The sequence below is a fragment of the Astyanax mexicanus genome, chromosome 12 (assembly GCF_023375975.1).
Source record: "Astyanax mexicanus isolate ESR-SI-001 chromosome 12, AstMex3_surface, whole genome shotgun sequence".
In the NCBI taxonomy this organism is placed as follows: Eukaryota; Metazoa; Chordata; class Actinopteri; order Characiformes; family Acestrorhamphidae; genus Astyanax; species Astyanax mexicanus.
Window position 1 is genome coordinate 16,857,009 of NC_064419.1, and position 25,737 is coordinate 16,882,745.

Consider the following 25,737-nt stretch of genomic DNA (forward strand, 5'->3'; position numbering starts at 1 on the left):
CCTTTATAAAACAATAAAACGACATCATTTAAAATAGTCTAAAAATGGAAAAGCTTTAATGAATTAATGAAATATAATAAACTTAAAAAAGGGTTTTATTAAAAAAAGAAAGACTAGAAATAAGCATGCCTGTTATACTCTTTCTTAACTTAAGAAAAAAAAAGTGTCAATTATAAAAATTCATCATTTGTTTCATAATTATTGCTCAACATGAATAAACCTAAATCAGGTTAGTTACTACTATATAATTACTACTTAATTAATGCTGTTCATCTTTGACCACCCAAATTTAGTCATTGCACATTTCTTAGTGCTTTTTATGTTATGCCCAGTATTAGAGGACAAATACAGTATCTGTATGAAGGAAAATAGCACAATTAATAAATGAAACAAATATATATTTTTTATGTTAATATAAGTCTCAGTTATAATACGCAGCAATCCTGTCAGTGTCGTTTTAGACAGTACTCGTAAAAAGACTTGACCCCATTCATTTTCCTCCTCATCCTCGTCCTCCTTTTCCACGTCATGCTCCAATCCTCTTCATCATCCACCTCATCTTCCACTTTTTCCACCTCATCCTTCAGCTCCTCCTCATCCTCCACTTCTTCCACCCCCACATCTTCCTCATCCTTATTTTCCACCTCCTCCTTATTCTCCTTATCTTCCTCGTCCTTCTCCTCTTCCACCTCATCCTCCATATTTTCCACCTCCTGCTTATTCTTCTCACCTTCCTCATCCTTCTCCTCATCCACCTTATCCTCCTCATTCTCCACCTCCTGCTTATTCTCCTCACCTTCCTCATCCTTCTCCTCATCCACCTTATCCTCCTCATTCTCCACCTCCTGCTTATTCTCCTCACCTTCCTCATCCTTCTCCTCATCCACCTTATCCTCCTCATTCTCCACCTCCTGCTTATTCTCCTCACCTTCCTCATCCTTCTCCTCATCCACCTCATCCTTTTTTATTCTCCACCTCCTCCTTATCCTTCTCCTCCTTCACCTTCTCCTAATATTCCACCTCATCTTGCTCCTCATCCACCTCCTCCTGTTCCACCTCATTCTCCTCATCATCCACCTCCACCTCCTCACTATCTTCAACCTCCTCCTGCCCTACATCATCCTTCTTATTATCCATCTCCTTCTTATTCTCCTCATCTTCCACCTTCTCCACCTCGTCCTCCTTCTCCTCCTCTTCTACCTCATCCTTCACCTTTTCCTCTTCCTCCCATTCATCCTCCTCAAGTGTCAAAAGATGTGCAATAATTTTACAATGTGGACTAACAAACATGTAAAACGGTGGAATTAAATTTAATAAAATGAATTTAAACATAATGGTAAAGAAAGTTGACTGAGGCCTACCTAGCATATTATCTCATTTCCTGATAAAATATCAATTACAATTTGGCCCATTCGTTTTTTTTTTTTTTTTCATTCGTTTTTGGCCTCCTCATCCCCCACCTCATTCTTTTCTTCCTCACTCTCCTCATCTCTCACTTTCTACTCATCCTCCACTTCATCCTTCTCCTCCTCCTTATCTTCCTCGTTCTCCTCAACTTAAGCCTCCTACTTATTCTCCTCCTCTTCCTCCTTCTCCTCCTCTTCTACCTCATCCTTCACCTTTTACTCTTCCTCCCATTCATCCTCCTCAAGTGTCAAAAGATATTTTTACAACGTGGACAACGTGGACAAAGTTGACTGAGGCCTACCTAGCAAATTATCTAATTTCCTGATAAAATATCAATTACAATTTGGCCCTTTCATTTTTTTTCATTCGTTTTTGCCTCCTCATCCACCACCTCCTAATGCAACTCCTCATCCCCCACCTCCTCCTCCACCTCCTCATTATCTTCCACCACCTTCTCCCCCACATCATCCTCCTCATTTTTCACCTTCTCCACCACCTCTACCTTATTCTCTTTATCTTAAAACACCTCCTTAATTTCCTCTTCTACATCATCCTCCAACTCCTCATCTTCCACTTCTTCATCCTCCACCTCCTCCTCATCCTCCACTTCATCTTTCTCACTCTCCTCATCTTCCACCTCCTCCTCATCCTCCACTTCATCCTCCTCATCTTCCACCTCCTTCTCATCCACCACTTCAACCTCCTCATCTTAAAAGTGTCAAAAGATGTGCAATAATTTTATAAGGTGCGACTAAAAACCATGTTCAATAAATAAAATAAAATAAAATAAAAATTATGGTTATACAGTTTTGTCTGATGCCTACCTAGCATATTGTCTTATTTCTTAATAAAATAACAATTAAAATTTGTTTTACATTTGTTTCGGCCTTCTCATCCCCCACCTCATCCCCCACCACATCCTCCACTTCTTCCTCATCTTCCACTTCATCCTCCTCATTCTCCCCATCTTCCACCTCCTACTTATCCTTCTCTTCCTCATCTCCTCTTCTACCTCCTCTTCCTCATCCTCCTGGAGCCTGTGTATGGCTAGAGGCAAACACAGAAACACACACACACACACGCGCACACACACACACTCCAGCACGCTCTGCGCCTCCTCTCCGGCCATCAAGCCCTGTTCTCCTCTAACATGAGGCGACACATCATAATAACAGTAAGAGGCCTCTCCTGTCCCGTGTCAGGCCTGCACAGATTAGTTCCTCTCCACCAAACCCAGGTCATTTTCTCGCTCCCCGCTGAATACATTTGGAGATCACACACACACACATACCCATACACACACACACACACACACACACACTCCCCCTCAGTTTACTATCCAAGCCTACAGAGATTAACTAAACACATACGCTCTGTGCAGCTCTGCTCACTCTGGGAGTAGAGTGTCAAAAAAGAGGTGCCATCATTTTACTTTAAGGTGCGACTAAGAAGCATGTCTAATAAAATCAAATTAAATAAAGAAATACAAAAATAAAGATAAAGAAAGTTGACTGATGCCTACATAGCATATCGTCTTATTTCCTAATAAAATAACAATCAGAATTTGGCTCATTCTTTTTTCTTTTTTTTTCATCTTTTTTTAGTAATCAGCAGCTTGTGCCCTGAAAGGAGCTTTTAACATCGTTTCTTCCCTGAAAATGACAATACAAATGTGCAGAGATATGGTATCTGTTTTACATGATGTAGTATATCTGTTCATGTTACATTTTCTGCCGTGTCAGTCAGCTTACCTCTGGGGAGAGGAACGCAGCATCTCTCAAGACCATGTCTGTCTCTCTCTCTCTCTTTTGCTCTGTCTCTCTTTCTCTCTCTGTCTCTGTTGCCGCTATAGTTATTCCTCTTGTTAATAATTGATATGGTTAATCATCATAGAGGGAGCATAATTAAACCACAGCTGGTAAAGGTGGGAATGAGGCCGGGTCGGTACTCCGCTCTAAATGCACTTTTTCTTTTTTTTCTCCCCATGCTGTTTATACTATCAGCCCATCTCATATTCTGCTCTGCTTTCTACAGTCTTTTCAAATAAAAAAAAAATAAAAAATAAAAAAAAGCAAGACTTTGGATCTATACTCTCGTGAAACGCGCAGCCTTTGAAGGCTATGTTATTACACCGGGTCAAACATCCCTTTCATTCTTTATTTATATCAGAAAAGAAAAAAAAAAAAAAGGGTGTGTGTTAATGAGGAGCTCGGAGGTTTATGAATAGACAGTATGTATCATTTTCTGCTGGCAGCATGATCATATTTCATAAACAGTGTATTTGAATTTTTATGTACAGAGTATGCAATATTCATGATAAACTGAATATGTAAATGCGTAACCTTTATTTATGAGCCTGTGGTGCGGTGCTGCTTTTAAGTATTGCCTTGGATAGAAAGATAAATCGCCGCAAAAGCTTATTAGGTGGCGATTTTGCCGCGCTCCTCACGTGATTGATGATTAAGGGAGTTTAATTCGTACATTAATGAAGTTATAATTGTATCTCACGTTTGCGGAACTTTATTTAGCTTTTTTTTGCTCGATCCGTCGAGACTCAGACGTCTCCCGGAAGGGAACGTTGAGGGATTTGCTGTTGCTGCGAGCCCGGGATAAAATCTATGTTCACGTCAAGTTTTCAGAGGAAGGAATTTCTAGAAATAACTTAAAATAACTTAGATTCCCTGTCAGAGCTGAGTGATTTTTCCTGTAAAATCCAAAACATTTTTTTCTCCCTTTTCTCTCCTTTTTTTCTGAATGCTTTTTCAAAAAATCATTTTGTTCACATTGATGACTCGTTGGGGGCTTCACACAAGCGTAAGTCAGCACATCTGAATGTTTCAGCTGCCTATTTAATCCTGATGCTTTATTCCTTTTTATTTCCTCCCTGCCGCGGACGCTGCCAAATTACCGGCCGTGTATCCACTGCAGACGTTTTCTTTTTTTCTGCTGTTGTTTAGAGAAGCGCTTAGCATCCATAGGAAAGCTCAAAATACGATTTTACAACCACTTATGGAAATCCATTGTTCCTTCAACATTTCCCCGTGCGAACCAATATATGCTTTGGTAGAAGGTCTTAGACCTCAATTACATCAAAGCCAGCTTGTCCCTTTGCATGTCTTCAGTCTGAAAAGCCTCGTAGAGCTGTGTCAATGCTACCCCCTTGTGACCAGTCTGGGGCAAGAATGGCTCCGAGCCTGAGCGGAGAAGGAGGGAAGGAGGATGGGGGGAAGAGGAAAAAAGAAGAAAAGAAGAAGGGTGGCAGGAGGAGCAAATGTGTGTACGGAGAAAGAAGAGAGGATAAAGATGAAGATGAAGAAAATAAAGAAAATGAAGAAAATGCTTTTTTTTATTATGATATTATTATTAAGATACAGAAGATAGAAATATAGAAACATTATAATTATAAAAAAAAGAACTGAATCTAACCTTAACTGAACAGTAGGATTTTTTTTTTCTTTATGTTTAATCACATAACTTAATATCTTAATGTTCATCAGTTACTATGAAACTAAGAAATATGAGCTTTTTACAAATTAAAACCTTAAACCATTTATAAAGCAAATTTAGTCAATTTTACAACAAATTGAGACTTAAAAAAATGGTATTGTTGCCGTTCATAGCGGCTCGGAGGGAGAGAAAGAGGGGAGAAAAAAAAAGAAAAGGCAGCAGAATGTCAGCATCTCCTGGTTCCTGCACAGATCTCTTTCATTAGGCTGCTGGGGACGTCAGGGAATGTGCTATGTTGACACACAGACAGGTATCTGTGTCAGCCGCATGAGTGTGTGTTCTTTTCGGGGGGCACTTCCACCCGCTGTCCTACTCCTTGCAAGTGGAAGGCGCGCAGTCTTTCATTGTGAGTCTGGTTGAAAAGACATAATTAGACACACAGATATAATTCGCCGCTACTGTGGAAGAGCTGGGTTGTCAAGACAGGCAGCTGGAAAGGCAGGTGGGGCTTCAGAAGTGTGGCTTGCCAAAGGCCCCCACTTTTATTCCTGCAGTTTTGTCTACCTTCAAAGCAGCCGGTCCTGGATTGAAAAGTTGGAAGGTTGCTTTCTTTTTCTTTTTCTTAAATCAGCAGAGATGTGGGGAGTTTTATGCTCGCGTATTTATGATAGAACTCTGCTGTAATCAGAGGTGGGTTTAACTAGTCCCATTTACTCTGGTACATAAATCTAAATGAAATGTTGCAGCATTTGTTCTCTCAAAATGTTAATACTCTTAATGACATAGTTATACTGCAAAGTTATTTGCTTTTGTTTTTTAAGGATTATTTGGAATATAAGGATGATATTTTTATACTCCTTCACTAATATGCACAATTCCTTAACCCCCTCAGACCCTGCGTCCATCACAATGTACATCATTATATATATATATATATGTAAATAACACAGTTTCAAATATAAAATTCTATGAGATTATTTTACCTGCCGCATGTGTCTGTCTGGACTGGCTGTAGAAACTTTTGGCTGGGATTCCCGCCATCTTGTTTTCAATCACTTAACTAAAATGTTGTCATGTGACCACTATATATATATATATATATTTTTTTTATTCACTGCTAACTAAAACCCCAACAATTTAAAGTACAAATGGTTATTGTAAAGAATATTTACAATATTATTGTGTAATAATTTGGGCCTAAGCTTACTCTTCATAAGCTTCTAATAATAATAATCTGTAATTAATGTATTAATTACTATTCTTATTATCAAATAATATGTTGTGATCTTTCTGTAATTTTACAATCCTTTACTGACATTTTCTTTTTGCTGTTAACTTGCTGTAAACATTTACAAAAAAACTAGTTTTTACAGTCCAAAATAGACCACAGAGCATGGCAGCACTAATGAGCCAATGAGGAAAAGTGAAAACTCTTTTTTTTATTTTTTTTATTTTACGATATGTATGTGATTTAGAACATAGAAGAATACAAGAATTGAACCATGTTTATTTTACTGTATAGAGATGGTTTGTGAAATAAAAAAGGCTTTCAATAATTTTAAAAAAATGTAATTAAATATTATTTGTTTAGAACATAAGAGTCGGCATTAAAGACAGCTTATATATTTTCTTATATTCGTATGTTTTTCTCATCAGTGAAACTTCATTCATAGTTCAGGTCTGAAAGGGTTAATATGGTGATTTCTCATAAAGCAGCTGCATGTCTACTATATAACCTATAATAAAACATGTCATATAGTATGAGTATACATGACTGAGACCTTATCCAGCCAGGTTTTGCATAGATGCACTAATTTAATCTAAAAAATAAAAGAATTCAGGTATTCAGGACCACCTACTCCATTTCCAAACAATACAACAGAAAAATAAGAACACAGATGTAGTATAAATATTTTTTTATATCAGTGAACTACCTTTATATCAAGTGATTATTCTGTATATCTATTAAAAAGGCACTAAACCCTAAACACATTTTTTTTAATTAATATATAAAATGTGTTCATTTGGAGTTGTGAAACATACCAGTTTAACCCTTTCAGTCCTGAATTATGTTTCAGTGATAAAAAAAATAGCACTCAAAAACAATATTTAGTAAATACATAAATACAAGAATACAGAGAAAATAAGTAAATACAAGTGTTATTTGTATTTTTTATGTGCATCACAGTGGAATCATTTGTACAACTTTATATTTTTGTTTTCATTTAACTTATATATAATTATTTTTGTTCCCAAACCATTCCTAAGCAGTAAAAAAACAAAAAGCATGATGGGAAAAGTTTACTCTGCCTCATTGGCTGGTGATTGGCTGATAAATGTGTATTCTGATGGACAGACAATATATCTGAATCTTGGTTAAGTGCAAAAATACGCAAATCAGAAGAAAATACAATATCCATTGCAATGGACACAGACTCTGAAAGGGTTAAAAATTTAATAAACCTTTCCTAATCTTTTAAAATCGCTTTTATTTCGGTGATTTCTGCCTCTGCAGCGCCCTCTCAGGTTCAACTGTGCTATAGGCGAGGATGATGTTTCTGTGTACCTTGGTACTTTGGTCTCACCACTATCAGAGGCACACTGCTGCAGTTTAGCCAATCATCTCTCCCTTCTGCCTGGCCTCTAAACCCATACATCACCCAGCGCCCCTCCTCAACTACCCCTCCCATTTTTTTAACATTTTTTTATTATAATTTGAGCTGAGGGTGGAGCTAAATTCAGAAGGGTTTATTAATCATTTTAAGGTTCTTCACTCTCACTCATTACTATTACAGAAGTGTTTCTGTGTTACTGAAATCTTTTAAAACACTTTACTGTATGTGTAAGACTATACTCTTTTTTGTCTAAGGGATTTTATTTATGTAACATGTAATATTAATACATTTATTTGGACATGTGTTTGAAACAGGAAAAGAAAATGTGTAAAATAGATATACTACTACTCTTAGAAAAGGAGATTCCACATAAAGGGGATTATAACAATAATTCTTGGAGAGTGAAAGGAAACGCTGAGGGCATTCGCCAGTGCTTTACATCAGCAAACACTCCGATGATCCATCACACATCAAACTAAAGCCAACATTTAGTGCCTGTAGAGAAAGCTGTTCTCATAACTCACCCAGCGCTCGACTCGCCCATCGACACACTGACACAGAGATGCCCGGTCAAGGCCGCTCTGCCTGTCCACGTATCTGACACTCGGGACAGACCCGCAGGTTAAGATGTGTCAATCACCACCCAAAGCCACCCATTGACTTTCCTTCAGTTCCACCAACAGGCCTGAGCCATTTTATTAAGAGCACGACCCGTAAGGGCCTCCCGTAATGGACAGCTTGATTTGTGTAGGGCTGGCAGGTCTCAATATGCCGCTGACTTTTATCTACTCAGCTATGTATATTATATACGCCTGTCATGTCGGCAAGCTGCCGTAGCGACCTCCTCCCTGTGCGGGTGACCACTTTCACTGCAGTTCATTTCTGCATTAAACAAATAAAATTACACAATAGAACTGAGTCAACACACTTTGATTTTGGAAAAGCCAGTCAGCCATAAGACCTACACAGTCTATACATTAATATAGTTGTTAGACTTTAGAATACAGCTCTGGAAAAAATAAAGAGACCACATCAGTTTATTTGATTTTACTATGTAAAGGTACATGTTTGAGTAAAATAAACATTGTGATTTTATTATATAAACTACAGACAACGTTTCTCCCAAAATCCAAATAAAAATATTGTCATTTAGCATTGAGCTTTCAGACCTCAAATAGTGCAAATAAAACATATTCATCATATTCATAAAGTTTTAAGATTTCCAAAATCAATATTAGGTGGAATAACCCTGGTTTTTAATCACAGTTTTCATCATTTAGAGCTTAAAAGAAGCAACACATCTCAAAATATTTGGGACAGGAGCAACAAAAGGCTTAAAAAGGCTACTAAAAAATGAAAAAGGAGCAATTTGCAAATAACTCAGATAACTGGGTATAAAAGGAGCTTTTTGTTGAAAGAGGAGAGGATAGCAGATGAGAGAAGAGGAGTCTCTTACAGGCAAAGATGGGCACCAAAAAATCGGCCATTCTACCAAAAAAGAAGCATAAAAATTTGTGGAACAATTTCAGAAAACGTTTCTCAATGTAAAATTGTAAAATATTTGGATTTCGCACCAATTACAGCCCATAATATCATAGATATTAGATTGACAGAGTCTGGAGAAATCCCTGTGTGTGTAATCGATGAGGCTGATGGTCAGTACTAGATGCTGGTGATCTTCGGGCCCTCAGGCAGCACTGCATTATGAACAGGCTCTACTGTGCAGTGAAAACAAGCCATATTTCAACACCTGACCACAGAACAGTTTTCCATTTTTGCTCAGTCCATTTTAATGTGAAGGACAACCCAATTTACACAGAGCTCATTGTGCAGTATGATCAGCTGCTTTTTATAGTCAGTGAATACAGGGTCATTCAACTGAAAAAAATTAACTTCAAAAAATAATTTGTTGTTTGTTGTTGCACTTTTGATGTAAATATATTATCAACTTAATTTGATGACAAGAAATAAAAGGATATTATCTTTTTATTTATAACAAAAACAACAATGAAAGCTAATGTCCCACATGATATTATATGATTATATATTCTGTGGCTATTTATTATGTATGACTTGTTTTATAGCATTTAAAAGCTGCTTGAAACTTTACTGACAAATCCGTTCCCTGTAAAAACAAAAGATATGGGAAAATTGACTTTAATGACACTGGCCACTGGATAACACAAACTGTGCAGCAACAGATTCAGAGCTATTTTTACCGGTACCACTTTAAAATAAGACTATCTTTATAACGGGTTTATAAATGATTTACAATTAGTTTATTAATGGTTACTAATCAGGTTGTAAATGTCTTAAAAATCATTAATAATCAGTTATAAGGCGTACGTAGAAAGGGCAACAATATAGATGGCTGTGGGTTCACTATTTGACAAACAACAGGTCATTGTTGCCCTTTCTACGTATGCGTTATAACTGATTATTAATGATTTTTAAGGCATTTACAACCTACATAGTTTACAAACCCTTGATAAACTAATAAAACTAATAAACTAATTGTAAACCATGTATGAACCCTTTATAAAGGTAGTCTTATTTTAAAGTGGTACCATTTACCTTATCTAGAAGCTGGAGCAGCTTTAGGTAGGAGTGTGTAATAGAGTGGAGGACAGTGAGTGAAAATGATGAGTGTTTAAAAACTCCAGCAGCACTGCTGCACTGTCTAATCCACTCGTACCATCACAACACACACTGTGTTGGCAGTGTTGGGAATGACCCACCACCCAAATAATAATAGCTGCTTTGTGGTGGTTTATCCTGAGCATAGAAGAACAGGCAAAAAGGAGGATAATAAAGTAAAATATGGATTTAACCTTATATATTGGTGTCAGGGATGGACTAGGAATTTATCATTAGACTTTAGTCTAGAACAACATGTCTTCCTGTACAAAATACAAGACTTTTTTTTTTTTCATTTTTACACAAGTTTACATTTAATAGTAGAATAGTAGAATTTGGATTATTCTTTGTTTGTTAAACAAAATAAGAAATTGCATTTTATTAGTTTTTCAAGCAGTGTGTGAATTAACAAAAGATTGCAGATCAGATTTGTTGATTGTTCCTATATGTTTAAATCAATTTAAGTCCTCTCATAAATCCACCCTTTGGTATATATACACATATATAAAAAATATACCCATGTGTTAATTATGTGATGCACTGACGCACCGAGTTTATCTGTGTAATGTGACAAACTTTTTTTTTCCGCCTCTCTCTCTCTTGGAGATAATGTGTTTGTTCATGACCTTATCGTTTTATTTATATCTGATAATATGCTTCCTCCAGCCCCGCAGGACACAGCCTACACACAAACACGACAAAAATACATATTTAGATTTATTTGTCAGCAACAGTCCAATAAAACATATCCTTTGCATGCTGCTCTCTGGGCTGGGGTCCCAGGAGGAAGAGTGTGGGTGAAAAATGGAGTGCTTTCAAGCTTCAGGGAGAAGGAACGTGAACAATGCTCAAAGCCGAGAAAAGAATAGTGCACTGCCTAAGTGCTTCAGAGTTTCAGAAAAAGAGAGAGAGAGAGAGGAAAGCGTGAAAGAGAGAGAAAGGGGAGAGAGGAAAAGAGCCAGAGAAAAACAGGCCTCAAAGGGCTTCCTTTTGAAGTTACACAAGTTGCAACTGTTGTGTTTGACATTAGGTTGGGTAATATGATATTGCTACCGTGATAAATTATGCAACAATATGTACAGGGGTTGGACAATGAAACTGAAACACCTGGAGTTGAGGTGCACATTGAATTCTGTCATGATTTGATCAGCCATGGTTTTATGTTTTTTTTGGATACAATCCGGGTTATAGCACCCGAACATCCCTTTCAGACAGCTTCCTCTTACAGCGTCCACAGTTAATCCTGTTGGATGTGGTTCGTCCTTCTTGGTGGTATGCTGACATTACCCTGGATATCGTGGATCTTGATACATCACAAAGACTAGCACCAACAATTTGTCCTCTTTTGAACTCTGGTATGTCACCCATATTGTTGTGTGTATTGCAATATTTTGAGCAGAACTGTGCTCTTACCCTGCTAACTGAACCTTCACACTCTGCTCTTACTGGTACAATGTGCAATTAATGAAGATTGGCCACCAGGCTGCTCCAATTTAGCCATGAAACCTCCCACACTAAAATGACAGGTGTTTCAGTTACATTGTCCAACCCCTGTACTTTGGAGTATATCATGTTATTTTTGTATTTTAAGCACTTTAAGAAAGCTGAAGAATAGTAGAACTGTGCAGCAACAGATGAGCTCAGTAAGTGAATACAGTGTTTAAAAACTCAGCAACACACACTTATACCTCACACACCTCCTGGCTTAATAATCACAGTATCACTGTGCTTGATGAGGAAGTAAACTCACCTGATCTAAATCCTATAGGGAACCTACAGGCTGTTATCAAGAGGAAGATGAGATACGCCAGAACCAACACTGCAGACAACCTCAGCTATAATACCTCAGGAGCCCTGACCAATTTTGGCTGATCCTGTATATACTTTTCAGTAGGAAAACATTTCTGTATTAAAAATACAGAATACAGTATTAAAAAAGGACACTCTACCGAGACGGCTCTGTTGTCTGTGACTGAAGCGTTGAAAACTGCTAGAGCTGCAGGCCAGTCCTCAGTGCTCATTCTGCTGGATCTCTCGGCCGCCTTCGACACGGTCAACCACGACTTCCTCCTAACTATACTTTCAAACATGGGGATCTCAGACAATGTGCTGTCATGGTTTAGATCATACCTCACTGGGCGCTCGTTCAAGGTGTCGTGGCAAGGACAGCTGTCCTCAGCCCACTCCCTATCCACTGGGGTTCCCCAGGGTTCGGTACTGGGTCCCCTTCTCTTCTCAATATACACTGCCTCTCTTGGTCAGGTTATCCACTCACATGGCTTTTCCTACCATTGCTTTGCTGATGACACCCAGCTATACCTGTCATTCTCACCTGAAGATCACTCAATCTCTGCACGGATATCGTCGTGTCTCTCTGACATATCCTCTTGGATGAAGGAGCATCACCTTCAATTAAATCTCTCAAAGACTGAACTTCTGGTCATACCAGCAAAACCATCTTTTCAACACAAATTCTCTATAAGTATCGACTCTCTCTCTCTCTCTCACCGACAAAGGTTGCTAGGAACCTGGGTGTTATGGTTGATGACCAGCTCTCCTTCACGCACCATGTGGCCTCGGTTGCTCGATCCTGCCGCTTCGCGCTTTATAACATCAGGAAAATTAGACAGTTTCTGACGCAACAGGCCACCCAACTCCTGGTACAAGCAGTCGTCAACTCACGCCTCGACTACTGCAATGCCCTGCTAACTGGCCTCCCGGCCTGCGTAGTAAAACCACTCCAAATGATCCAGAATGCAGCAGCACGTCTGGTCTTCAACCAACCAAAACGGGCACATGTCACTCCGCTGCTCATTGAGCTCCACTGGCTACCAGTTGATGCTCGCATCAAATTCAAAACTCTTACAATCGCCTACAAGGTGATGACAGAACAGGCTCCTTCCTACCTGCACTGATCACTCCTGAAGGCTTACGCTACCTCCCGGCCGCTGCGCTCCTCCAATGAACGTCGCCTCGCTTTGCCAAACAAACATTCACACAAAGCAATCCAGACTGTTCTCATACAGAGTTCCCCAATGGTGGAACAAACGACCTTCCACTACCAGATCAGGAGAATCTCTCACTATCTTTAAGAGACTCCTGAAGACAGAGCTCTTCAAAGAGCACTTACTCTCCTAACACCTCTAACACACTAACTACTTCTAACCCCATTTCCTTCTTCCCCTCCTTCACTTCTCTATCCCTTTATTTCCCTTCGACCTCCTTTAAGCCCTATCTAAAAATGGGTTATCTAAATTCCTATTACTTTTGTACTTCATTATTGTAAGTCGCTTTGGACAAAAGCGTCTGCCAAATGAAATGTAATGTAATGTAATGTAATGTAATGTAAATATATACATGAGTTTTCATTAGCTGTAAACCATAAGTATGAACATTAAAAGAAATAAACATCAATATATAATTGCTCTGTGAGCAATAAATCTTTTTTACATTTTCAATTGAATTACTGAAATAAATAAACTTCTTAATGATATCAAAGCAAGCAAAAGCAGCTTCTTACACGTTTCAGCGTATTTCCCTTTTTTTTTTTTTTTACAACATTTAGGGCCCTATCGTACATCATTCGCAAGGCACGTCATGATGCTGTTTGCTATTTTACACCCCGTCAACAGTCTATTTTTACTCCTTGTGCTTGCTTTGTTTATTAAAATAGCATCAGAGTTTAAAAATAAATCTACGCTGATAGGCAATGGTGGTCTGGAAGTAAGGTGTGTTCAGGTACATTTCTGGCGTATTGCTATTTTGGCAGCAGAAAACACAGGTGTGCCACTGACTCGTACATCCCCCCTTGTTCAACACACACGCACAGATGCACTGCAGAGTGCAAACCTGAAATTTAACTAAAAAATAAACAGGTAATAAACAGACTAAAATAATATTGCTGTTCCCTCAAATGACCTGCTGGTGTACCTTCACAGCATGAATGCATAGGTCATTGTCCTCTGCTAGGATGCACAAAGCGCCTCGCTGTTAAGAAACAAACGTGCCAAAGTCAGAGCTCTCCTGGCTCTTAAAGGGAATGGCAAAGTGACACACTGATTGGTTTATTTCACGTCACACCCAAAACACACCCATAATTAATTAAGATCACTACTGAAAGCATGGTTCTGGAATGCTTTTGCAATGGCATCACATCAAGAATGACATGGATGCATGTCTTATTTCTTTACTTTATTTGATATTTACAGTGTAGATATACAGCTCTGGAAAAAATAAGAGACCACTTAAAAATTACGAGTTGAGGGCCTGAAGATCACCAGCACCCAGTACTGAACGCCGGCCTCATCGATTACACACACAGGTATTTCTCCACATTCTCGCAACCTTTATATGATATTATGGGCTGTAATTGGTGCAATATCCAAAGACTTTACAATTTTGCGTTAAGAAACCTTTACTGAAACTGTTCCACAATTTTTTTGGCTACGTTTTTGGCAGAATGGCGAATTTTTGTGCCCATCTTTGACTGTGAGAGACTCTCTTCTTTCTACAAAATGCTCTTTTTATACCCAGTTATGTGAATTATTTCCAAATTGCTCCTATTTCATTTTTTAGTACCACTCACTTTTTTAAGCCTTTTGTTGCTCCTGTCCCAAATATCCAAAAGCAGTGTGTAAGACTAGTGGAGGAGAATATGCCAAGATGCATAAAAACTGTGAATTAAAAACCAGGTTTATTCCACCAAATATTGATTTCTGAACTCTTTATGAATATGAACTTGTTTTCTTTGCTTTACTTGCGGTCTGAAAGCTCTGCATCTTTTTTATTATTTCAGCCATTTCTCATTTTCTGCAAATAAATGCTCTAAATGACATTACTGTTTTTGGGAATTTGGGAAAAATGTCGTCCGTAGTTTATAGAATAAAACAACAATGTTCATTTTACTCAAACATATACCTATAAATAGCAAAATCAGAGAAACTGAAGTGGTCACTTAATTTTTTCCAGAGCTGTATGTGTAGCTATTGAGTATTCTCCATCATTTATATCTAGATTTTACCAAATTAAAAAAACCTCTAGAATAAAATCAAGAAGAAGATTAGCAAACCAAGCTGAACTGCTTGAATTTTTGCACCAGGAGTAAAGGCATAAAGTTATCCAAAAGCAGTGTGTAAGACTGGTGGAGGAGAACGTGCCAAGATGCATAAAAACTGTGATGAAAAATAAGGGTTATTCCACCAAATATTGATTTCTGACCTCTTAAAACGTCTGAAAGCTCTGCATCTTTTTTGTTTTTTCAGACATTTCTCATTTTCTGCAAATAAATGCTGTAAATGACAATATTTTTATTTAGAATTATTTATTTGGGAGAAATGTTGTCCATAAAATAAAACAACAATGTTCATTTTACTCAAACATAAACCTAAAACATACCTAGTAAAATCAGAGAAACTGATTCAGAAACTAAGGTGGTCTCTTAATTTTTTCCATCTCATGTCATTTGTAGTGTCGTGATTTATACATCATTTTATTTAATATAATTTCCTCTGTATTAACCAACATATACAGAAAGTGTCCTGGGTAATCTAGCTTACTCTTTTAACCTGTGTTTGAGGTGGATTTGCGGACAGAGCCTTGCGTTAGAATAACTACCTCAGTGCCTAAAAGAATCATTTTCATAGCCAATCCATAAAAAATGTGAATCTGCCATAAAACTGCATAATGAAACAAGTTCAGCGTGCATGTGATTTCATAGCTTTTATGATGTGATTATGAAAGAGAGGAGGCTGAAACGAACAGGGATTTGCGCCCTTGCATGAAATGAAAGCCGGATTGTGTGCGGAATATCTCTGTGTGCTACTCGCGCATACCGGCGGGTGTTTGCGGCAGGGTGGCGCCGTAGCTAACGTAACCACGCGCCCATTACTCTCCCCGCAAACCAGGGTCACGTAGGGTGCTCTGGCTCTGGAGAGCTGGTATGATGGTGGTGGTATGATGTGAAACGCAGCCCCGGAGTAAGCTGTCCCACACACTGTGTCTCTGTGGCCTTTAATAAGAGCCAGTGTTGTGGCGAAAACTAGCATTCGCAAATAAAAGCCCAGATGGCAAGAGGCAAGGACACCATGTGATTCAAAGCAGGGAACTCTCTGTTAAATTTCAGTGTTGTGTGAATTCAGGGGATTTTGGGAGGACACATACTTCTGTTGTTAACATTTGCTGTTTTTACTTTAAGGCAGGGGTGTCCAAACTTCTTTTGTTGGGGGCCAGAAGGAGAAAAATATTTGAAGTCACGGGCCACAGACTCTGTAATAAAACAAATAATGAAATATAACACTTTAAATAATACATTTTCCTGGTTACTTTCATTTTCATTTACTATCTTTATCTATCTTTGACAGTGTTGTGTAAACTAAGATTTTTCAAATTGATTTTTCATTTCATGATGTCTCTTAATATTAAACTCCTTAATTACGGCAACTTTTAGACTCTTTGGCTCGTTTTTCTGCGCTAGAACTGCGCACTCTGTCCGCTTTTAGACTCTTTGGCCCATTTTTTTGCGCTAAAACTGCGCAGCCTCTCCGCTTTTAGATTCTTTGGCCCGTTTTTCTGTGCTAAAACTGTGCAGCCTCTCCGCTTTTAGACTCTTTGGCCCTTTTTTTGCGCTAAAACTGCGCAGCCTCTCCGCTTTTAGACTCTTTGGACCGTTTTTTTGCGCTAAAACTGTGCAGCCTCTCCGCTTTTAGACTCTTTGGCCCGTTTTTTTTGCGCTAAAACTGCGCAGCCTCTCCGCTTTTAGACTCTTTGGCCCGTTTTTTTTGCGCTAAAACTGCGCAGCCTCTCCGCTTTTAGACTCTTTGGCCCGTTTTTTTTGCGCTAAAACTGCGCAGCCTCTCCGCTTTTAGACCGTTTTTCTGCGCTTCAACTTCACTCTCACCGCTTTTAGACTCTTTGGCCCGTTTCTGACACCTAGCGTTCAAACTTTGAATCTCACATTATAAAAACCTGCTTAACAGCGGGCCAACTTTCATTCTATTTCTAAAATACCTCGAGGGCCCCTCCACAAAAGGAAATGGGCCGCAAATGGCCCGCGGGCCGTAGTTTGGACACCCCTGCTTTAAGGCATTGAAAACATTTAAAGGGAAGCAAAAGCTAGCCCCACTGACACATGCTAAAGGGACATGCTAAACGTTCTTTAAAATGTTCATTTTAAGTCTTTAATAATCGTTTAATATATGGCAACTTTAGAAAATACTCTACCAAAACAGTACAGTGTGTTTAGCTGAATAAGTAAACAACATAAATATTTACTCAACAATGACTAATGTATTGTAGGTCGTGGTGGAGTGTGTACTAATGTTAGTTATAGGGATTTCCTTTTTAAAAGAAAATTATTGAAAAGTTTAAAATCAAATTACAGTTAATCATGTACAAAACACATATTCAACAAGCAATTTTATGTTTTACATAGAAAACATTGTTATATTACATACATTACAATTTCATTATTAGGGACATTCCAGGATTTTGGTACATTTCCTGTCCCACCACTTAAATTTCAAATGTACATATCCAAAATATCTAAATTACTATTTTTTGTGAAAAATGTACTTGTTATAAGACAAACTGTAAAATATGGTGGAAAAATAAGCTCCTTAGATATTATTCAAAAGACCGAATACCTTTGGACCACCTCAAAAAATGGCCGTTTTCTCTTGTCCCACACATTGGGTGACCAAATCCTTTGGCAAATTTAACAATTAAAATAAGCTCTAAATAAATGACTTCCTCTTGTATATTGTTGATATGCATCTCCTTTACTTATGAAAACAACTTCTTTGGTCTACATTGTATTTGCAAGTTACAGTTTTTATGCTATTAAGTTGTGTCCCACAACCTGCGCGCAACCCTGTTACCATAAGGAATTTTACCTGCCACATATTTGTCTACTGGCACAAAGGAAGTTACATCACAAGAACATTTTCTGCCCACATGGCAAGACCAAGAGTAAGTGCTCTATAAATTTTCAAGTTTTTTTTCCAAATATGTTTGTCCAAGTTGTGTGTGTCACTCAGTGAACGCAACCCTGTTACTCATATTGTAAGACTAATAATGAGTAGAGTCAAAATTTACTTTATATACTTATATAACCATGTTAGTCCTTGATCTTGTATACATAGCTAAATTTTACAGTTAGCATCTGTTCCCGGGGTAAACCACAACTTAGCCTAGATTTGCAACCCTGTTACTAACAACCCTGTTACTGTTAGTTACCAAATATATTGCAAAATCTAATTTAAAAAACTGATTTGGTACCTGAGCTTGACGAATCAAACTTTTTAATAGTCTATTACCTGTATTTAATAAATATATGACTAAAAATTATTAAATTTTCAGAAGTGACCACCCCTGAAATGTACCAAAATCCTGGAATGTACCATTAAAATGTTCAAATTGACCAGGGATATTTTTTGTTTGTTTTTTTTTTTTATCTAAAGTTCTCAAACTTTTTAATTCACATTTAATTTGCGTAAAAACAACACTGGCTGGGATTTGGGTTTGGTTTATGACCGTTTTGTATCTGGTCTTCCACAGTTTGCAGTTTACAATAGGGATTTCCCTATATATGATTTGATCAGAAATCGGGTAAAATTACATCATTTTCAAAGGAACAGAATCAATCCTTAAAAGTATCAGTAATTTATCAAAAACATAATGTTATGCTGTTACTCCACGAGATCACTATAGAATTATTCAGAATGCTTGTGCTGTCATTCTCTTAAAAAAAAAAAAGATATATGCAGCTACATTATTGTTTTTGGTCCCCATTAAAGCTCTTACTTAAACTCAGTAACTCAACAACTGAGTAACTCATTTGAATAGTAAAGCATCAAAACTAACCTGGTGTATTATAATACAGTAAAAAGTCTAGTCTTTATCTAGTCTGTCAGGCCTAAACCACACTACACTATTATAATTAGTCTCCCTCCCAAACATACAGAACCATCAGCATTTAAAAATATATATAATAATCATGATCTTAATTATGATTAGTCACAGAATTGTTTTTGTGTGACATTATTTAGTTTAGTTGTTTTTTAAAGAAAAGATGCATATTTAAATGGAAATCACTTATATGTCCATTTAGTACTTTTTTTAAGTTTATTTCATGATAAAAATAGGATGTTTTCATACTGTTTTGTCAATAAAAATACAAAAATAACAATAAAAAAACCTTAAGGCACACTTATCATTGTGGCCAGACACACTAAAGACATACCAAAGGACAGTTTATTAATAAAGGGTCAAAACGTAAAAGAGTAGTCAGAGACAGGCAAGGTCAGAAACAGAATGGCAGCAAGGGTAAATAACATACCAGAGTGTGTAGGAAAATACATGATGCCATACATGATAATACAAAATAGATATTAGGTCAAAGAAAAATGGAGTAGTCAATAAACAGAAAATAAAACAATATAAGGCTAGGAAAAAGAGTAGTCAGAATTACAAAACAAAGAAGCAAACACAAAAGAATTGTAAAGTAAAAGAGCTAGGGATCTAGATTCAATATGAGGCAAGGGGGAACAGGAAACAGGGGGTATTTATACTAGGGAGCACAGGAGTGAGCCATCTTAAAAGCTGGGTGAGCCAGAAAGCCACAGCGTTACGTGATCCAGCATCTCCGGGAGATTTAGCGCAGGTGCATTCTGGGAAATGGATTCTTTAGTGTGAATACTAGAGTCCATGGCAGGCAGACTGACAACAGCTTGAATGTGTTTTTTCTTTTTTTTTTTTTTTTTTGCCTTGCCAAAAAATATGATTGGGAAATCCCTTGTTAGTAATGTTTTCAACAGTGACAGCACCTAATTTAATTTTATAATATGAAACTGTTGCTTTTTTAAATAAGAGACTTATTTCATATTTAGATTCATATTTAGCAAGCTATGTATGACCTATAATGGTATAATGTTTCAGGGTTTTTTTTTTGCAATAAAAGCAGTTTTGTGCTATTTTAGTCTAGATATTTACTAAAATACACTTGAATATTTTTTTATCCCTAATGTCCAATCTTTAATACATAAGAGTATGATCATTCTGAGTATTAAATCTATGCATAAAAGAAAAAAAGAAAACAAATCAACAGTACATTAAAGGCTTAGAGGTTGCAAGAGTGTAATATACCGATCTGACCAAAGCTCAGCTTTGCACAGTTTTAATTCTGTTTCCACGGTGTGAAACAGTGCAGGTTTGAATGTTGTTAGCCGTATGAATGCTGTGATGATTTCACTAAGAGAGCAGGCTAAGCACCAAAGTTAATAATCTCCAGTTAATGCTTTTATTTAATCTTGTCCTCTACAGAGACTTAGGATAGGATTTCATTACAAAGACCTCACTGCATAGCTTCTCACGTGAAAGCGTTCAGGCAGATTTAAGTGCTCCCCGGTACGCAGATTAAAATGGCCTGTAGTGAAGACCGAGGCAGGCGTGAATAAAGAACATTTCACTTGCTACTTTTCCCTTCTGTGTTCCTTTATATTTCTCTCTCTTTATTTGATGTGTGACAGCACTGTCACATCACAACTTTACAACCCTTTCTTTTTTCTTAGCTTGCTTTGTTTTTTTTTTTTATTAAATGATTCATTCAATTATTTTTGTATTATTTTGTTCTTTATATTGTATTGCATGAACATACCAACAAATACATGACATGGATTAAAAACCTTCTTTTAACACTAATCTGGAATCACCAGTCGGAGCTTTGTAGGTCTGAAATACTATCTAATTTTTGGATGACATATTGTCCCAGAAATTACTGTGATAAACAATATTATACTTGTCATTATAAAACAATGTTATGCCACTGATATAATAATAATACAGTATAAGAGTATAATAAAACAGTTTACACAGCCACTTACCCAAGCCACTCATTAAGACTCCTGAGGACTAGCACATGCCTCCTCCGATACATGTGAAGTCAGACTCCGCCTCTTTTCAAACTGCTGCGGATATATCATTGCCGAGTAGCTCGCGCGTTTGGAGGAAAGTGCAGCGACTCGGTTTCGATACATCAGCTCACAGACGCCTTCTGCTACCCACCCAGAAAGAGCAAGGCCAATTGTTCTCTCTCAGGACTCCGGCAGCCGATGGCAAGCTGCATAACCGGGATTCGGGCCAGCGATCTCCCAAAGATAGTAGCAGTGCTTAGCCTGCTGGACCACTCGGAACCTACATCACGTTACTTTTAAAGAGCAGTGAATTTTTAATATTGGGAATATTTAGAAACTGTAATTAGAATATTAAAAATGCATTAATAGTTAAAATAAATAAAAGATAAATAAATAAAATCACTGTTCATGTTAAGGGACTGTTCACTGTAATATTGAGTCACCAAAAATTATTTGTCCATATATTGTATAGGTCATTAACTTTAAAAATTTTGTGAGAGCCCAGCTGGCCACCAATGTCAGTATACGTTCATTTTAAGTTGAATGTTGGTTATGATGTTAGATGACAAATATTTTACATCAGGATGACGTCTAATACTGTTCCGTGCCTGCAGGGAGGCATATATGAAGTCAAATTTAGCCTGTGATAGATACCATGAACCCATGGCAAACTGATTACTGCACTACTATAAAGGCATTAAAATGTTTTGGTTCAATATTAGGTGGAACATATTGAGATTACAAGCATTAGTTATTTTCTTAAACTTTTTAAATGCTTTTAATTTTTTTTTTTCGTTTCACGTTGGTTTTGATTGGACCTCACCCAGAGAGAGTTTGGCTGTAGGTCTAATCCATTGGTTGACCCCTTTGTCTTTTCCTTAACCTATTTCGAATAGTAACAATTTTATTTTAATAACATTGAATGTTCTTTCAGAATATGTGTCCTCTCATCCAACCTGAACATTTCCCTCACTTTATTCCGCCCAAGAAACATTGCTCCAGCCCGGCAGAGGAATATTGGTCACTCTCGCTATCTATAATTAGCACTGATCAAGAGGGATTATAAGGGAGAGGCTAACGACAGAGCGCAATTCGATGGCCCTGATAGATGGTCAATCCTAATGATCAGGTCAGGACGTTTATTGGATTTAAAGCAGCCGTGATGGGCCCTTCTTAGCCTTGCCTGGATAATTATCACGTTCATGCATGATTTAAGGCGACAGTGAGCAACTTCAAGGGCCTTCCCTTTAATTTAATAATTTTGTTATCTATGCATTTATGCAAGACTTAACAAAGGAATGTCCGTGGCGGAATCGAAATGAAGTAGATGAAGATTAGTGTAATGGTGTGACAAAGCCTGGTTACTGAAAAGGCCAGAGGTGCCTTACCGTTGCAGCTGCGGGTATTAGGTTTTCTGGGCATTTAAGTAAATGAAAAGCAATTTTTAATCACTACCATTTTTTTAGAGAATGCTTTCCTGATGCATTTTGAGATCAAATGGTTCAAAAAAGGGTAAATGCTTTATCCTTGTGTAGACAAAGGTGGTACAGTTGAGTGGTAGAAAAAGTATGCAGGAAAAATGATGAAGATTAAATGTGCTGAATATGCTATAATATATATAATGCAGCTCGGAACACTTTCCCTCCTGTATTTCATTATCATTTTAGGATTGAGTACTGCTTATATTTAGTATCTGTATTTCACTAATAATCTGTAGCAGTGAACACAAAGGGGAGGGGAGCCAACTGGGCACTTGGTGTCCTACTCAAGTGCACTTCAACTACGGATGCCGGTGTAAGCGATCAAGCCAGTGACTTTATGGTCCTAAGGTCATTATTCTAAATTTTAGCTGCTACATTGAATAGAACCTGCTAATCTTCCCGACCTTTGTGAACTTTATCCTGGTTTTATCACAATTATGAACAAACAACTATTGTGCATAATGAGTAAACCTCCACAGTGCAGAAAATAAGTAAATCTTTAAAGGACCAATAAGTATTTTATTTTTCAGTAGTAAATAATCAAAAGATCAGGCCAGTACGTTACTATTTGGACTGTAGAGTGCGTCACAAGTATCTTTGTTTGTTTTGGCCTCTGACTCCACCTGCTGCTCGTTCCCCAACACTTACTCCACCCCCAAGGTTGCTAATACACAACAGCGAGGGAGCGGTGCTGCAGCATGGAAGCTAGCAAGTGGACTAGTTCAGCTGAATCCTTAGAATCCTGATCTCTTAGCTGCTACACAGCCTAAAAAGCCTGAAAAACTTAAGGCTAAAAAAGACTACAAGACAGACCCCAAGCTGGCTATTTTTCTCCTGAACAGGTAATCTAACTGGCTAGCTAATTAGGTCAGGTCATTTATCACAACCACTAGGTTAGCTTACTCGGCACTGGTGTTTAAATTAATTTTAATAATTGAATGTTCACATTTATATCAGTGGTCTGAGTGCAACAAGGCAGAAGGTACCTGAGAGAGCTGGATAGGTTAGCAAGGTATGCTGGCTAATACAATCATGCTACACACGCTAACGTGAACTTCAGTCAATCACAAAACGGAGGAGCAGGCCTGTCACATCTCGTCTCGTTGACTCTTCCTTGCTTGCCATGGTAGAAGTTACTGAAAACATCTTTCGCTGGATTGTGTAGATTTAGCCTCCTTAACTTGGCAACCCGAGTGAGCTTTGCATCTAGAGAGGGGTGGGCGGGGCAGCCAACTCTCTATGGTGTTTTGAAATTGGACTACTGTAGCCATTTTACACACTCAGAGGAGTACTTCCTACTTAATACTACTTTAAGTTAAAAGCTAACTGCCAAATTGTGTTTCAAATCACAGGATGAGACTGGAGGTGTGAGTGTCACAGCTACTTTACCTATTAAATAACAGCAAAAGACCAACAGAATACTCAACAATAAAATATACTATTAAAAAACAATGAACGAGACTGGTAGTCATTAAAAGACACAGTGCCATCCAAAACACACTGTGGCCTGTCTCAAGCCTGGATATTACTCTATGTTCCTGGAACTTTTAGCACTATATTTGGAGGAAAAAGAACTTTACACGCAATACTAACAACACATTTGAGCTGTGAAGCATGGTGGGTGGAGCATCATGGTTGGTGTCTACTTTGCTGCCTCAAGCCTGTTTAATAATGCATCAAGACAATGACCCAAAACACACAAGTGAATCAAGTTAAGAGTGATTTAAAAAAAGAAGGAAGCACTGTGGATGGTTACTCAATAATGCCAATAAAAGACATCAGTACTTTACCTATCAGTGTGCTATTATGCTATATCAAATGTGTTTGTCTCTAATTATGACTAGATCGATATCTGATCACATTTTTATTTTTACCACAATTAAAAAGACAGTTTTTATTATTATTATTATTATTATTGCAATAAAATAAAAAATCACAGGAAAAAATGGAGTAAGGAATGCAGAATTGGCAATATACTTTAAAAAGTTGAGAAAAAAACTCACAATTTCAAAGAAACTTACTGCACAATATTTTAGAATTTTAAGGGACAACTCAAAGATTCTATTCTTTAGTTTAGATTTCAATCTCATTTTATAAATGTATAATACACTGTAGGTATACAGTTCTGGAAAAAAATAAAAAATAAAGAGACCACTTAAAAATGATGAGTTTTGTTGATTTTACCTAATTGAACACCTCTGGAATACAATCAAGAGGAAGATGGATGATCACAAGCCATCAAACCAAGCTGAACTGCTTGAATTTTTGCACCAGGAGTAAAGGCATAAAGTTATCCAAAAGCAGTGTGTAAGACTGGTGGAGGAGAACATGCCAACATGCATTAAAACTGTGATTAAACACCAGGGTTATTTTACTAAATATTTATTTTTAAACTCTTAAAATGTTATGAATATGAACTTGTTTTCTTTGCATTATCTGAGGTCTGAAAGCTCTGCATCTTTTTTTGTTGTTATTTCAGCCATTTCTCATTTTCTGCGAATAAATGCTCTAAATGACAATATTTTTTTCTGGAATTTGGGAGAAATGTTGTCTGTAGTTTATAGAATAAAACAACAATGCTCATTTTACTCTTTAAAAATATACCTATGAATTGCAAAATCAGAGAAACTGATTGGAGTATTTTTTAGCCATGACTGTATAGCTGATTGTGTGTAGTTATATTTTCTCTCTACATAACATTGGCTAGGAATAAAAGCAGTTTCTTGTCGTCTTCTTAATTATTTATTTCAGTTCTAAAAAAAATAGTTGGAAAAGCACTCAAACAAAGAAACAAACAAAAAACAAAACGAACTCAACAAACTTTATTTTGTGAACCCAAGACACCTGAGCTGAGCCGAGCTCCTGCGCTTCCTCGGCTGATGCTGGAAAAGGAAAAAATAACATGCATGGGGTGCTTGTTTACTTCACCGCATGCTCTAAAAGGTCAGAGTCCCTGCATTATGCCGTACACCCCAGCAGAATCCACTAGAAGCCAGCAAACCAAAACAATACCATCCATATTTAAAATAAAAAAAAAAAAACAGAGGGAGTCTTCCTCCTCCGTGCCAATTACACCCCTCTCCAAGCTCCCTGCTTTCATAGCTCTCTCTGTGGCAGCTCCTCTGCCATTGCTCAGGTCCTGCCCTCTTAAATCAGCAGCCTCGCTCATTCATACTGAGCAACCTGACAGACCAAAAAAGAGCAGTGTCACACCATGCTAATCGCCAGGGTACAGACTCCTGT

At 37.5% G+C, this 25,737-nt stretch overlaps 1 protein-coding gene across 1 annotated transcript; it reads right to left on the minus strand.

The window, feature by feature from the left end:
* Window positions 1–446: 446 nt before the first annotated feature.
* LOC125806164 (cilia- and flagella-associated protein 251-like) lies at window positions 447–16,150 on the minus strand. Its single transcript, XM_049486099.1, has 5 exons — window positions 15,928–16,150; window positions 2,389–2,454; window positions 2,063–2,115; window positions 1,021–1,236; window positions 447–938 (listed from the first exon to the last, which is right to left on the minus strand). The coding sequence occupies exons 1-5, from the start codon at window positions 16,148–16,150 to the stop codon at window positions 447–449; spliced, it is 1,050 nt and encodes a 349-aa protein (XP_049342056.1).
* Window positions 16,151–25,737: the final 9,587 nt, after the last annotated feature.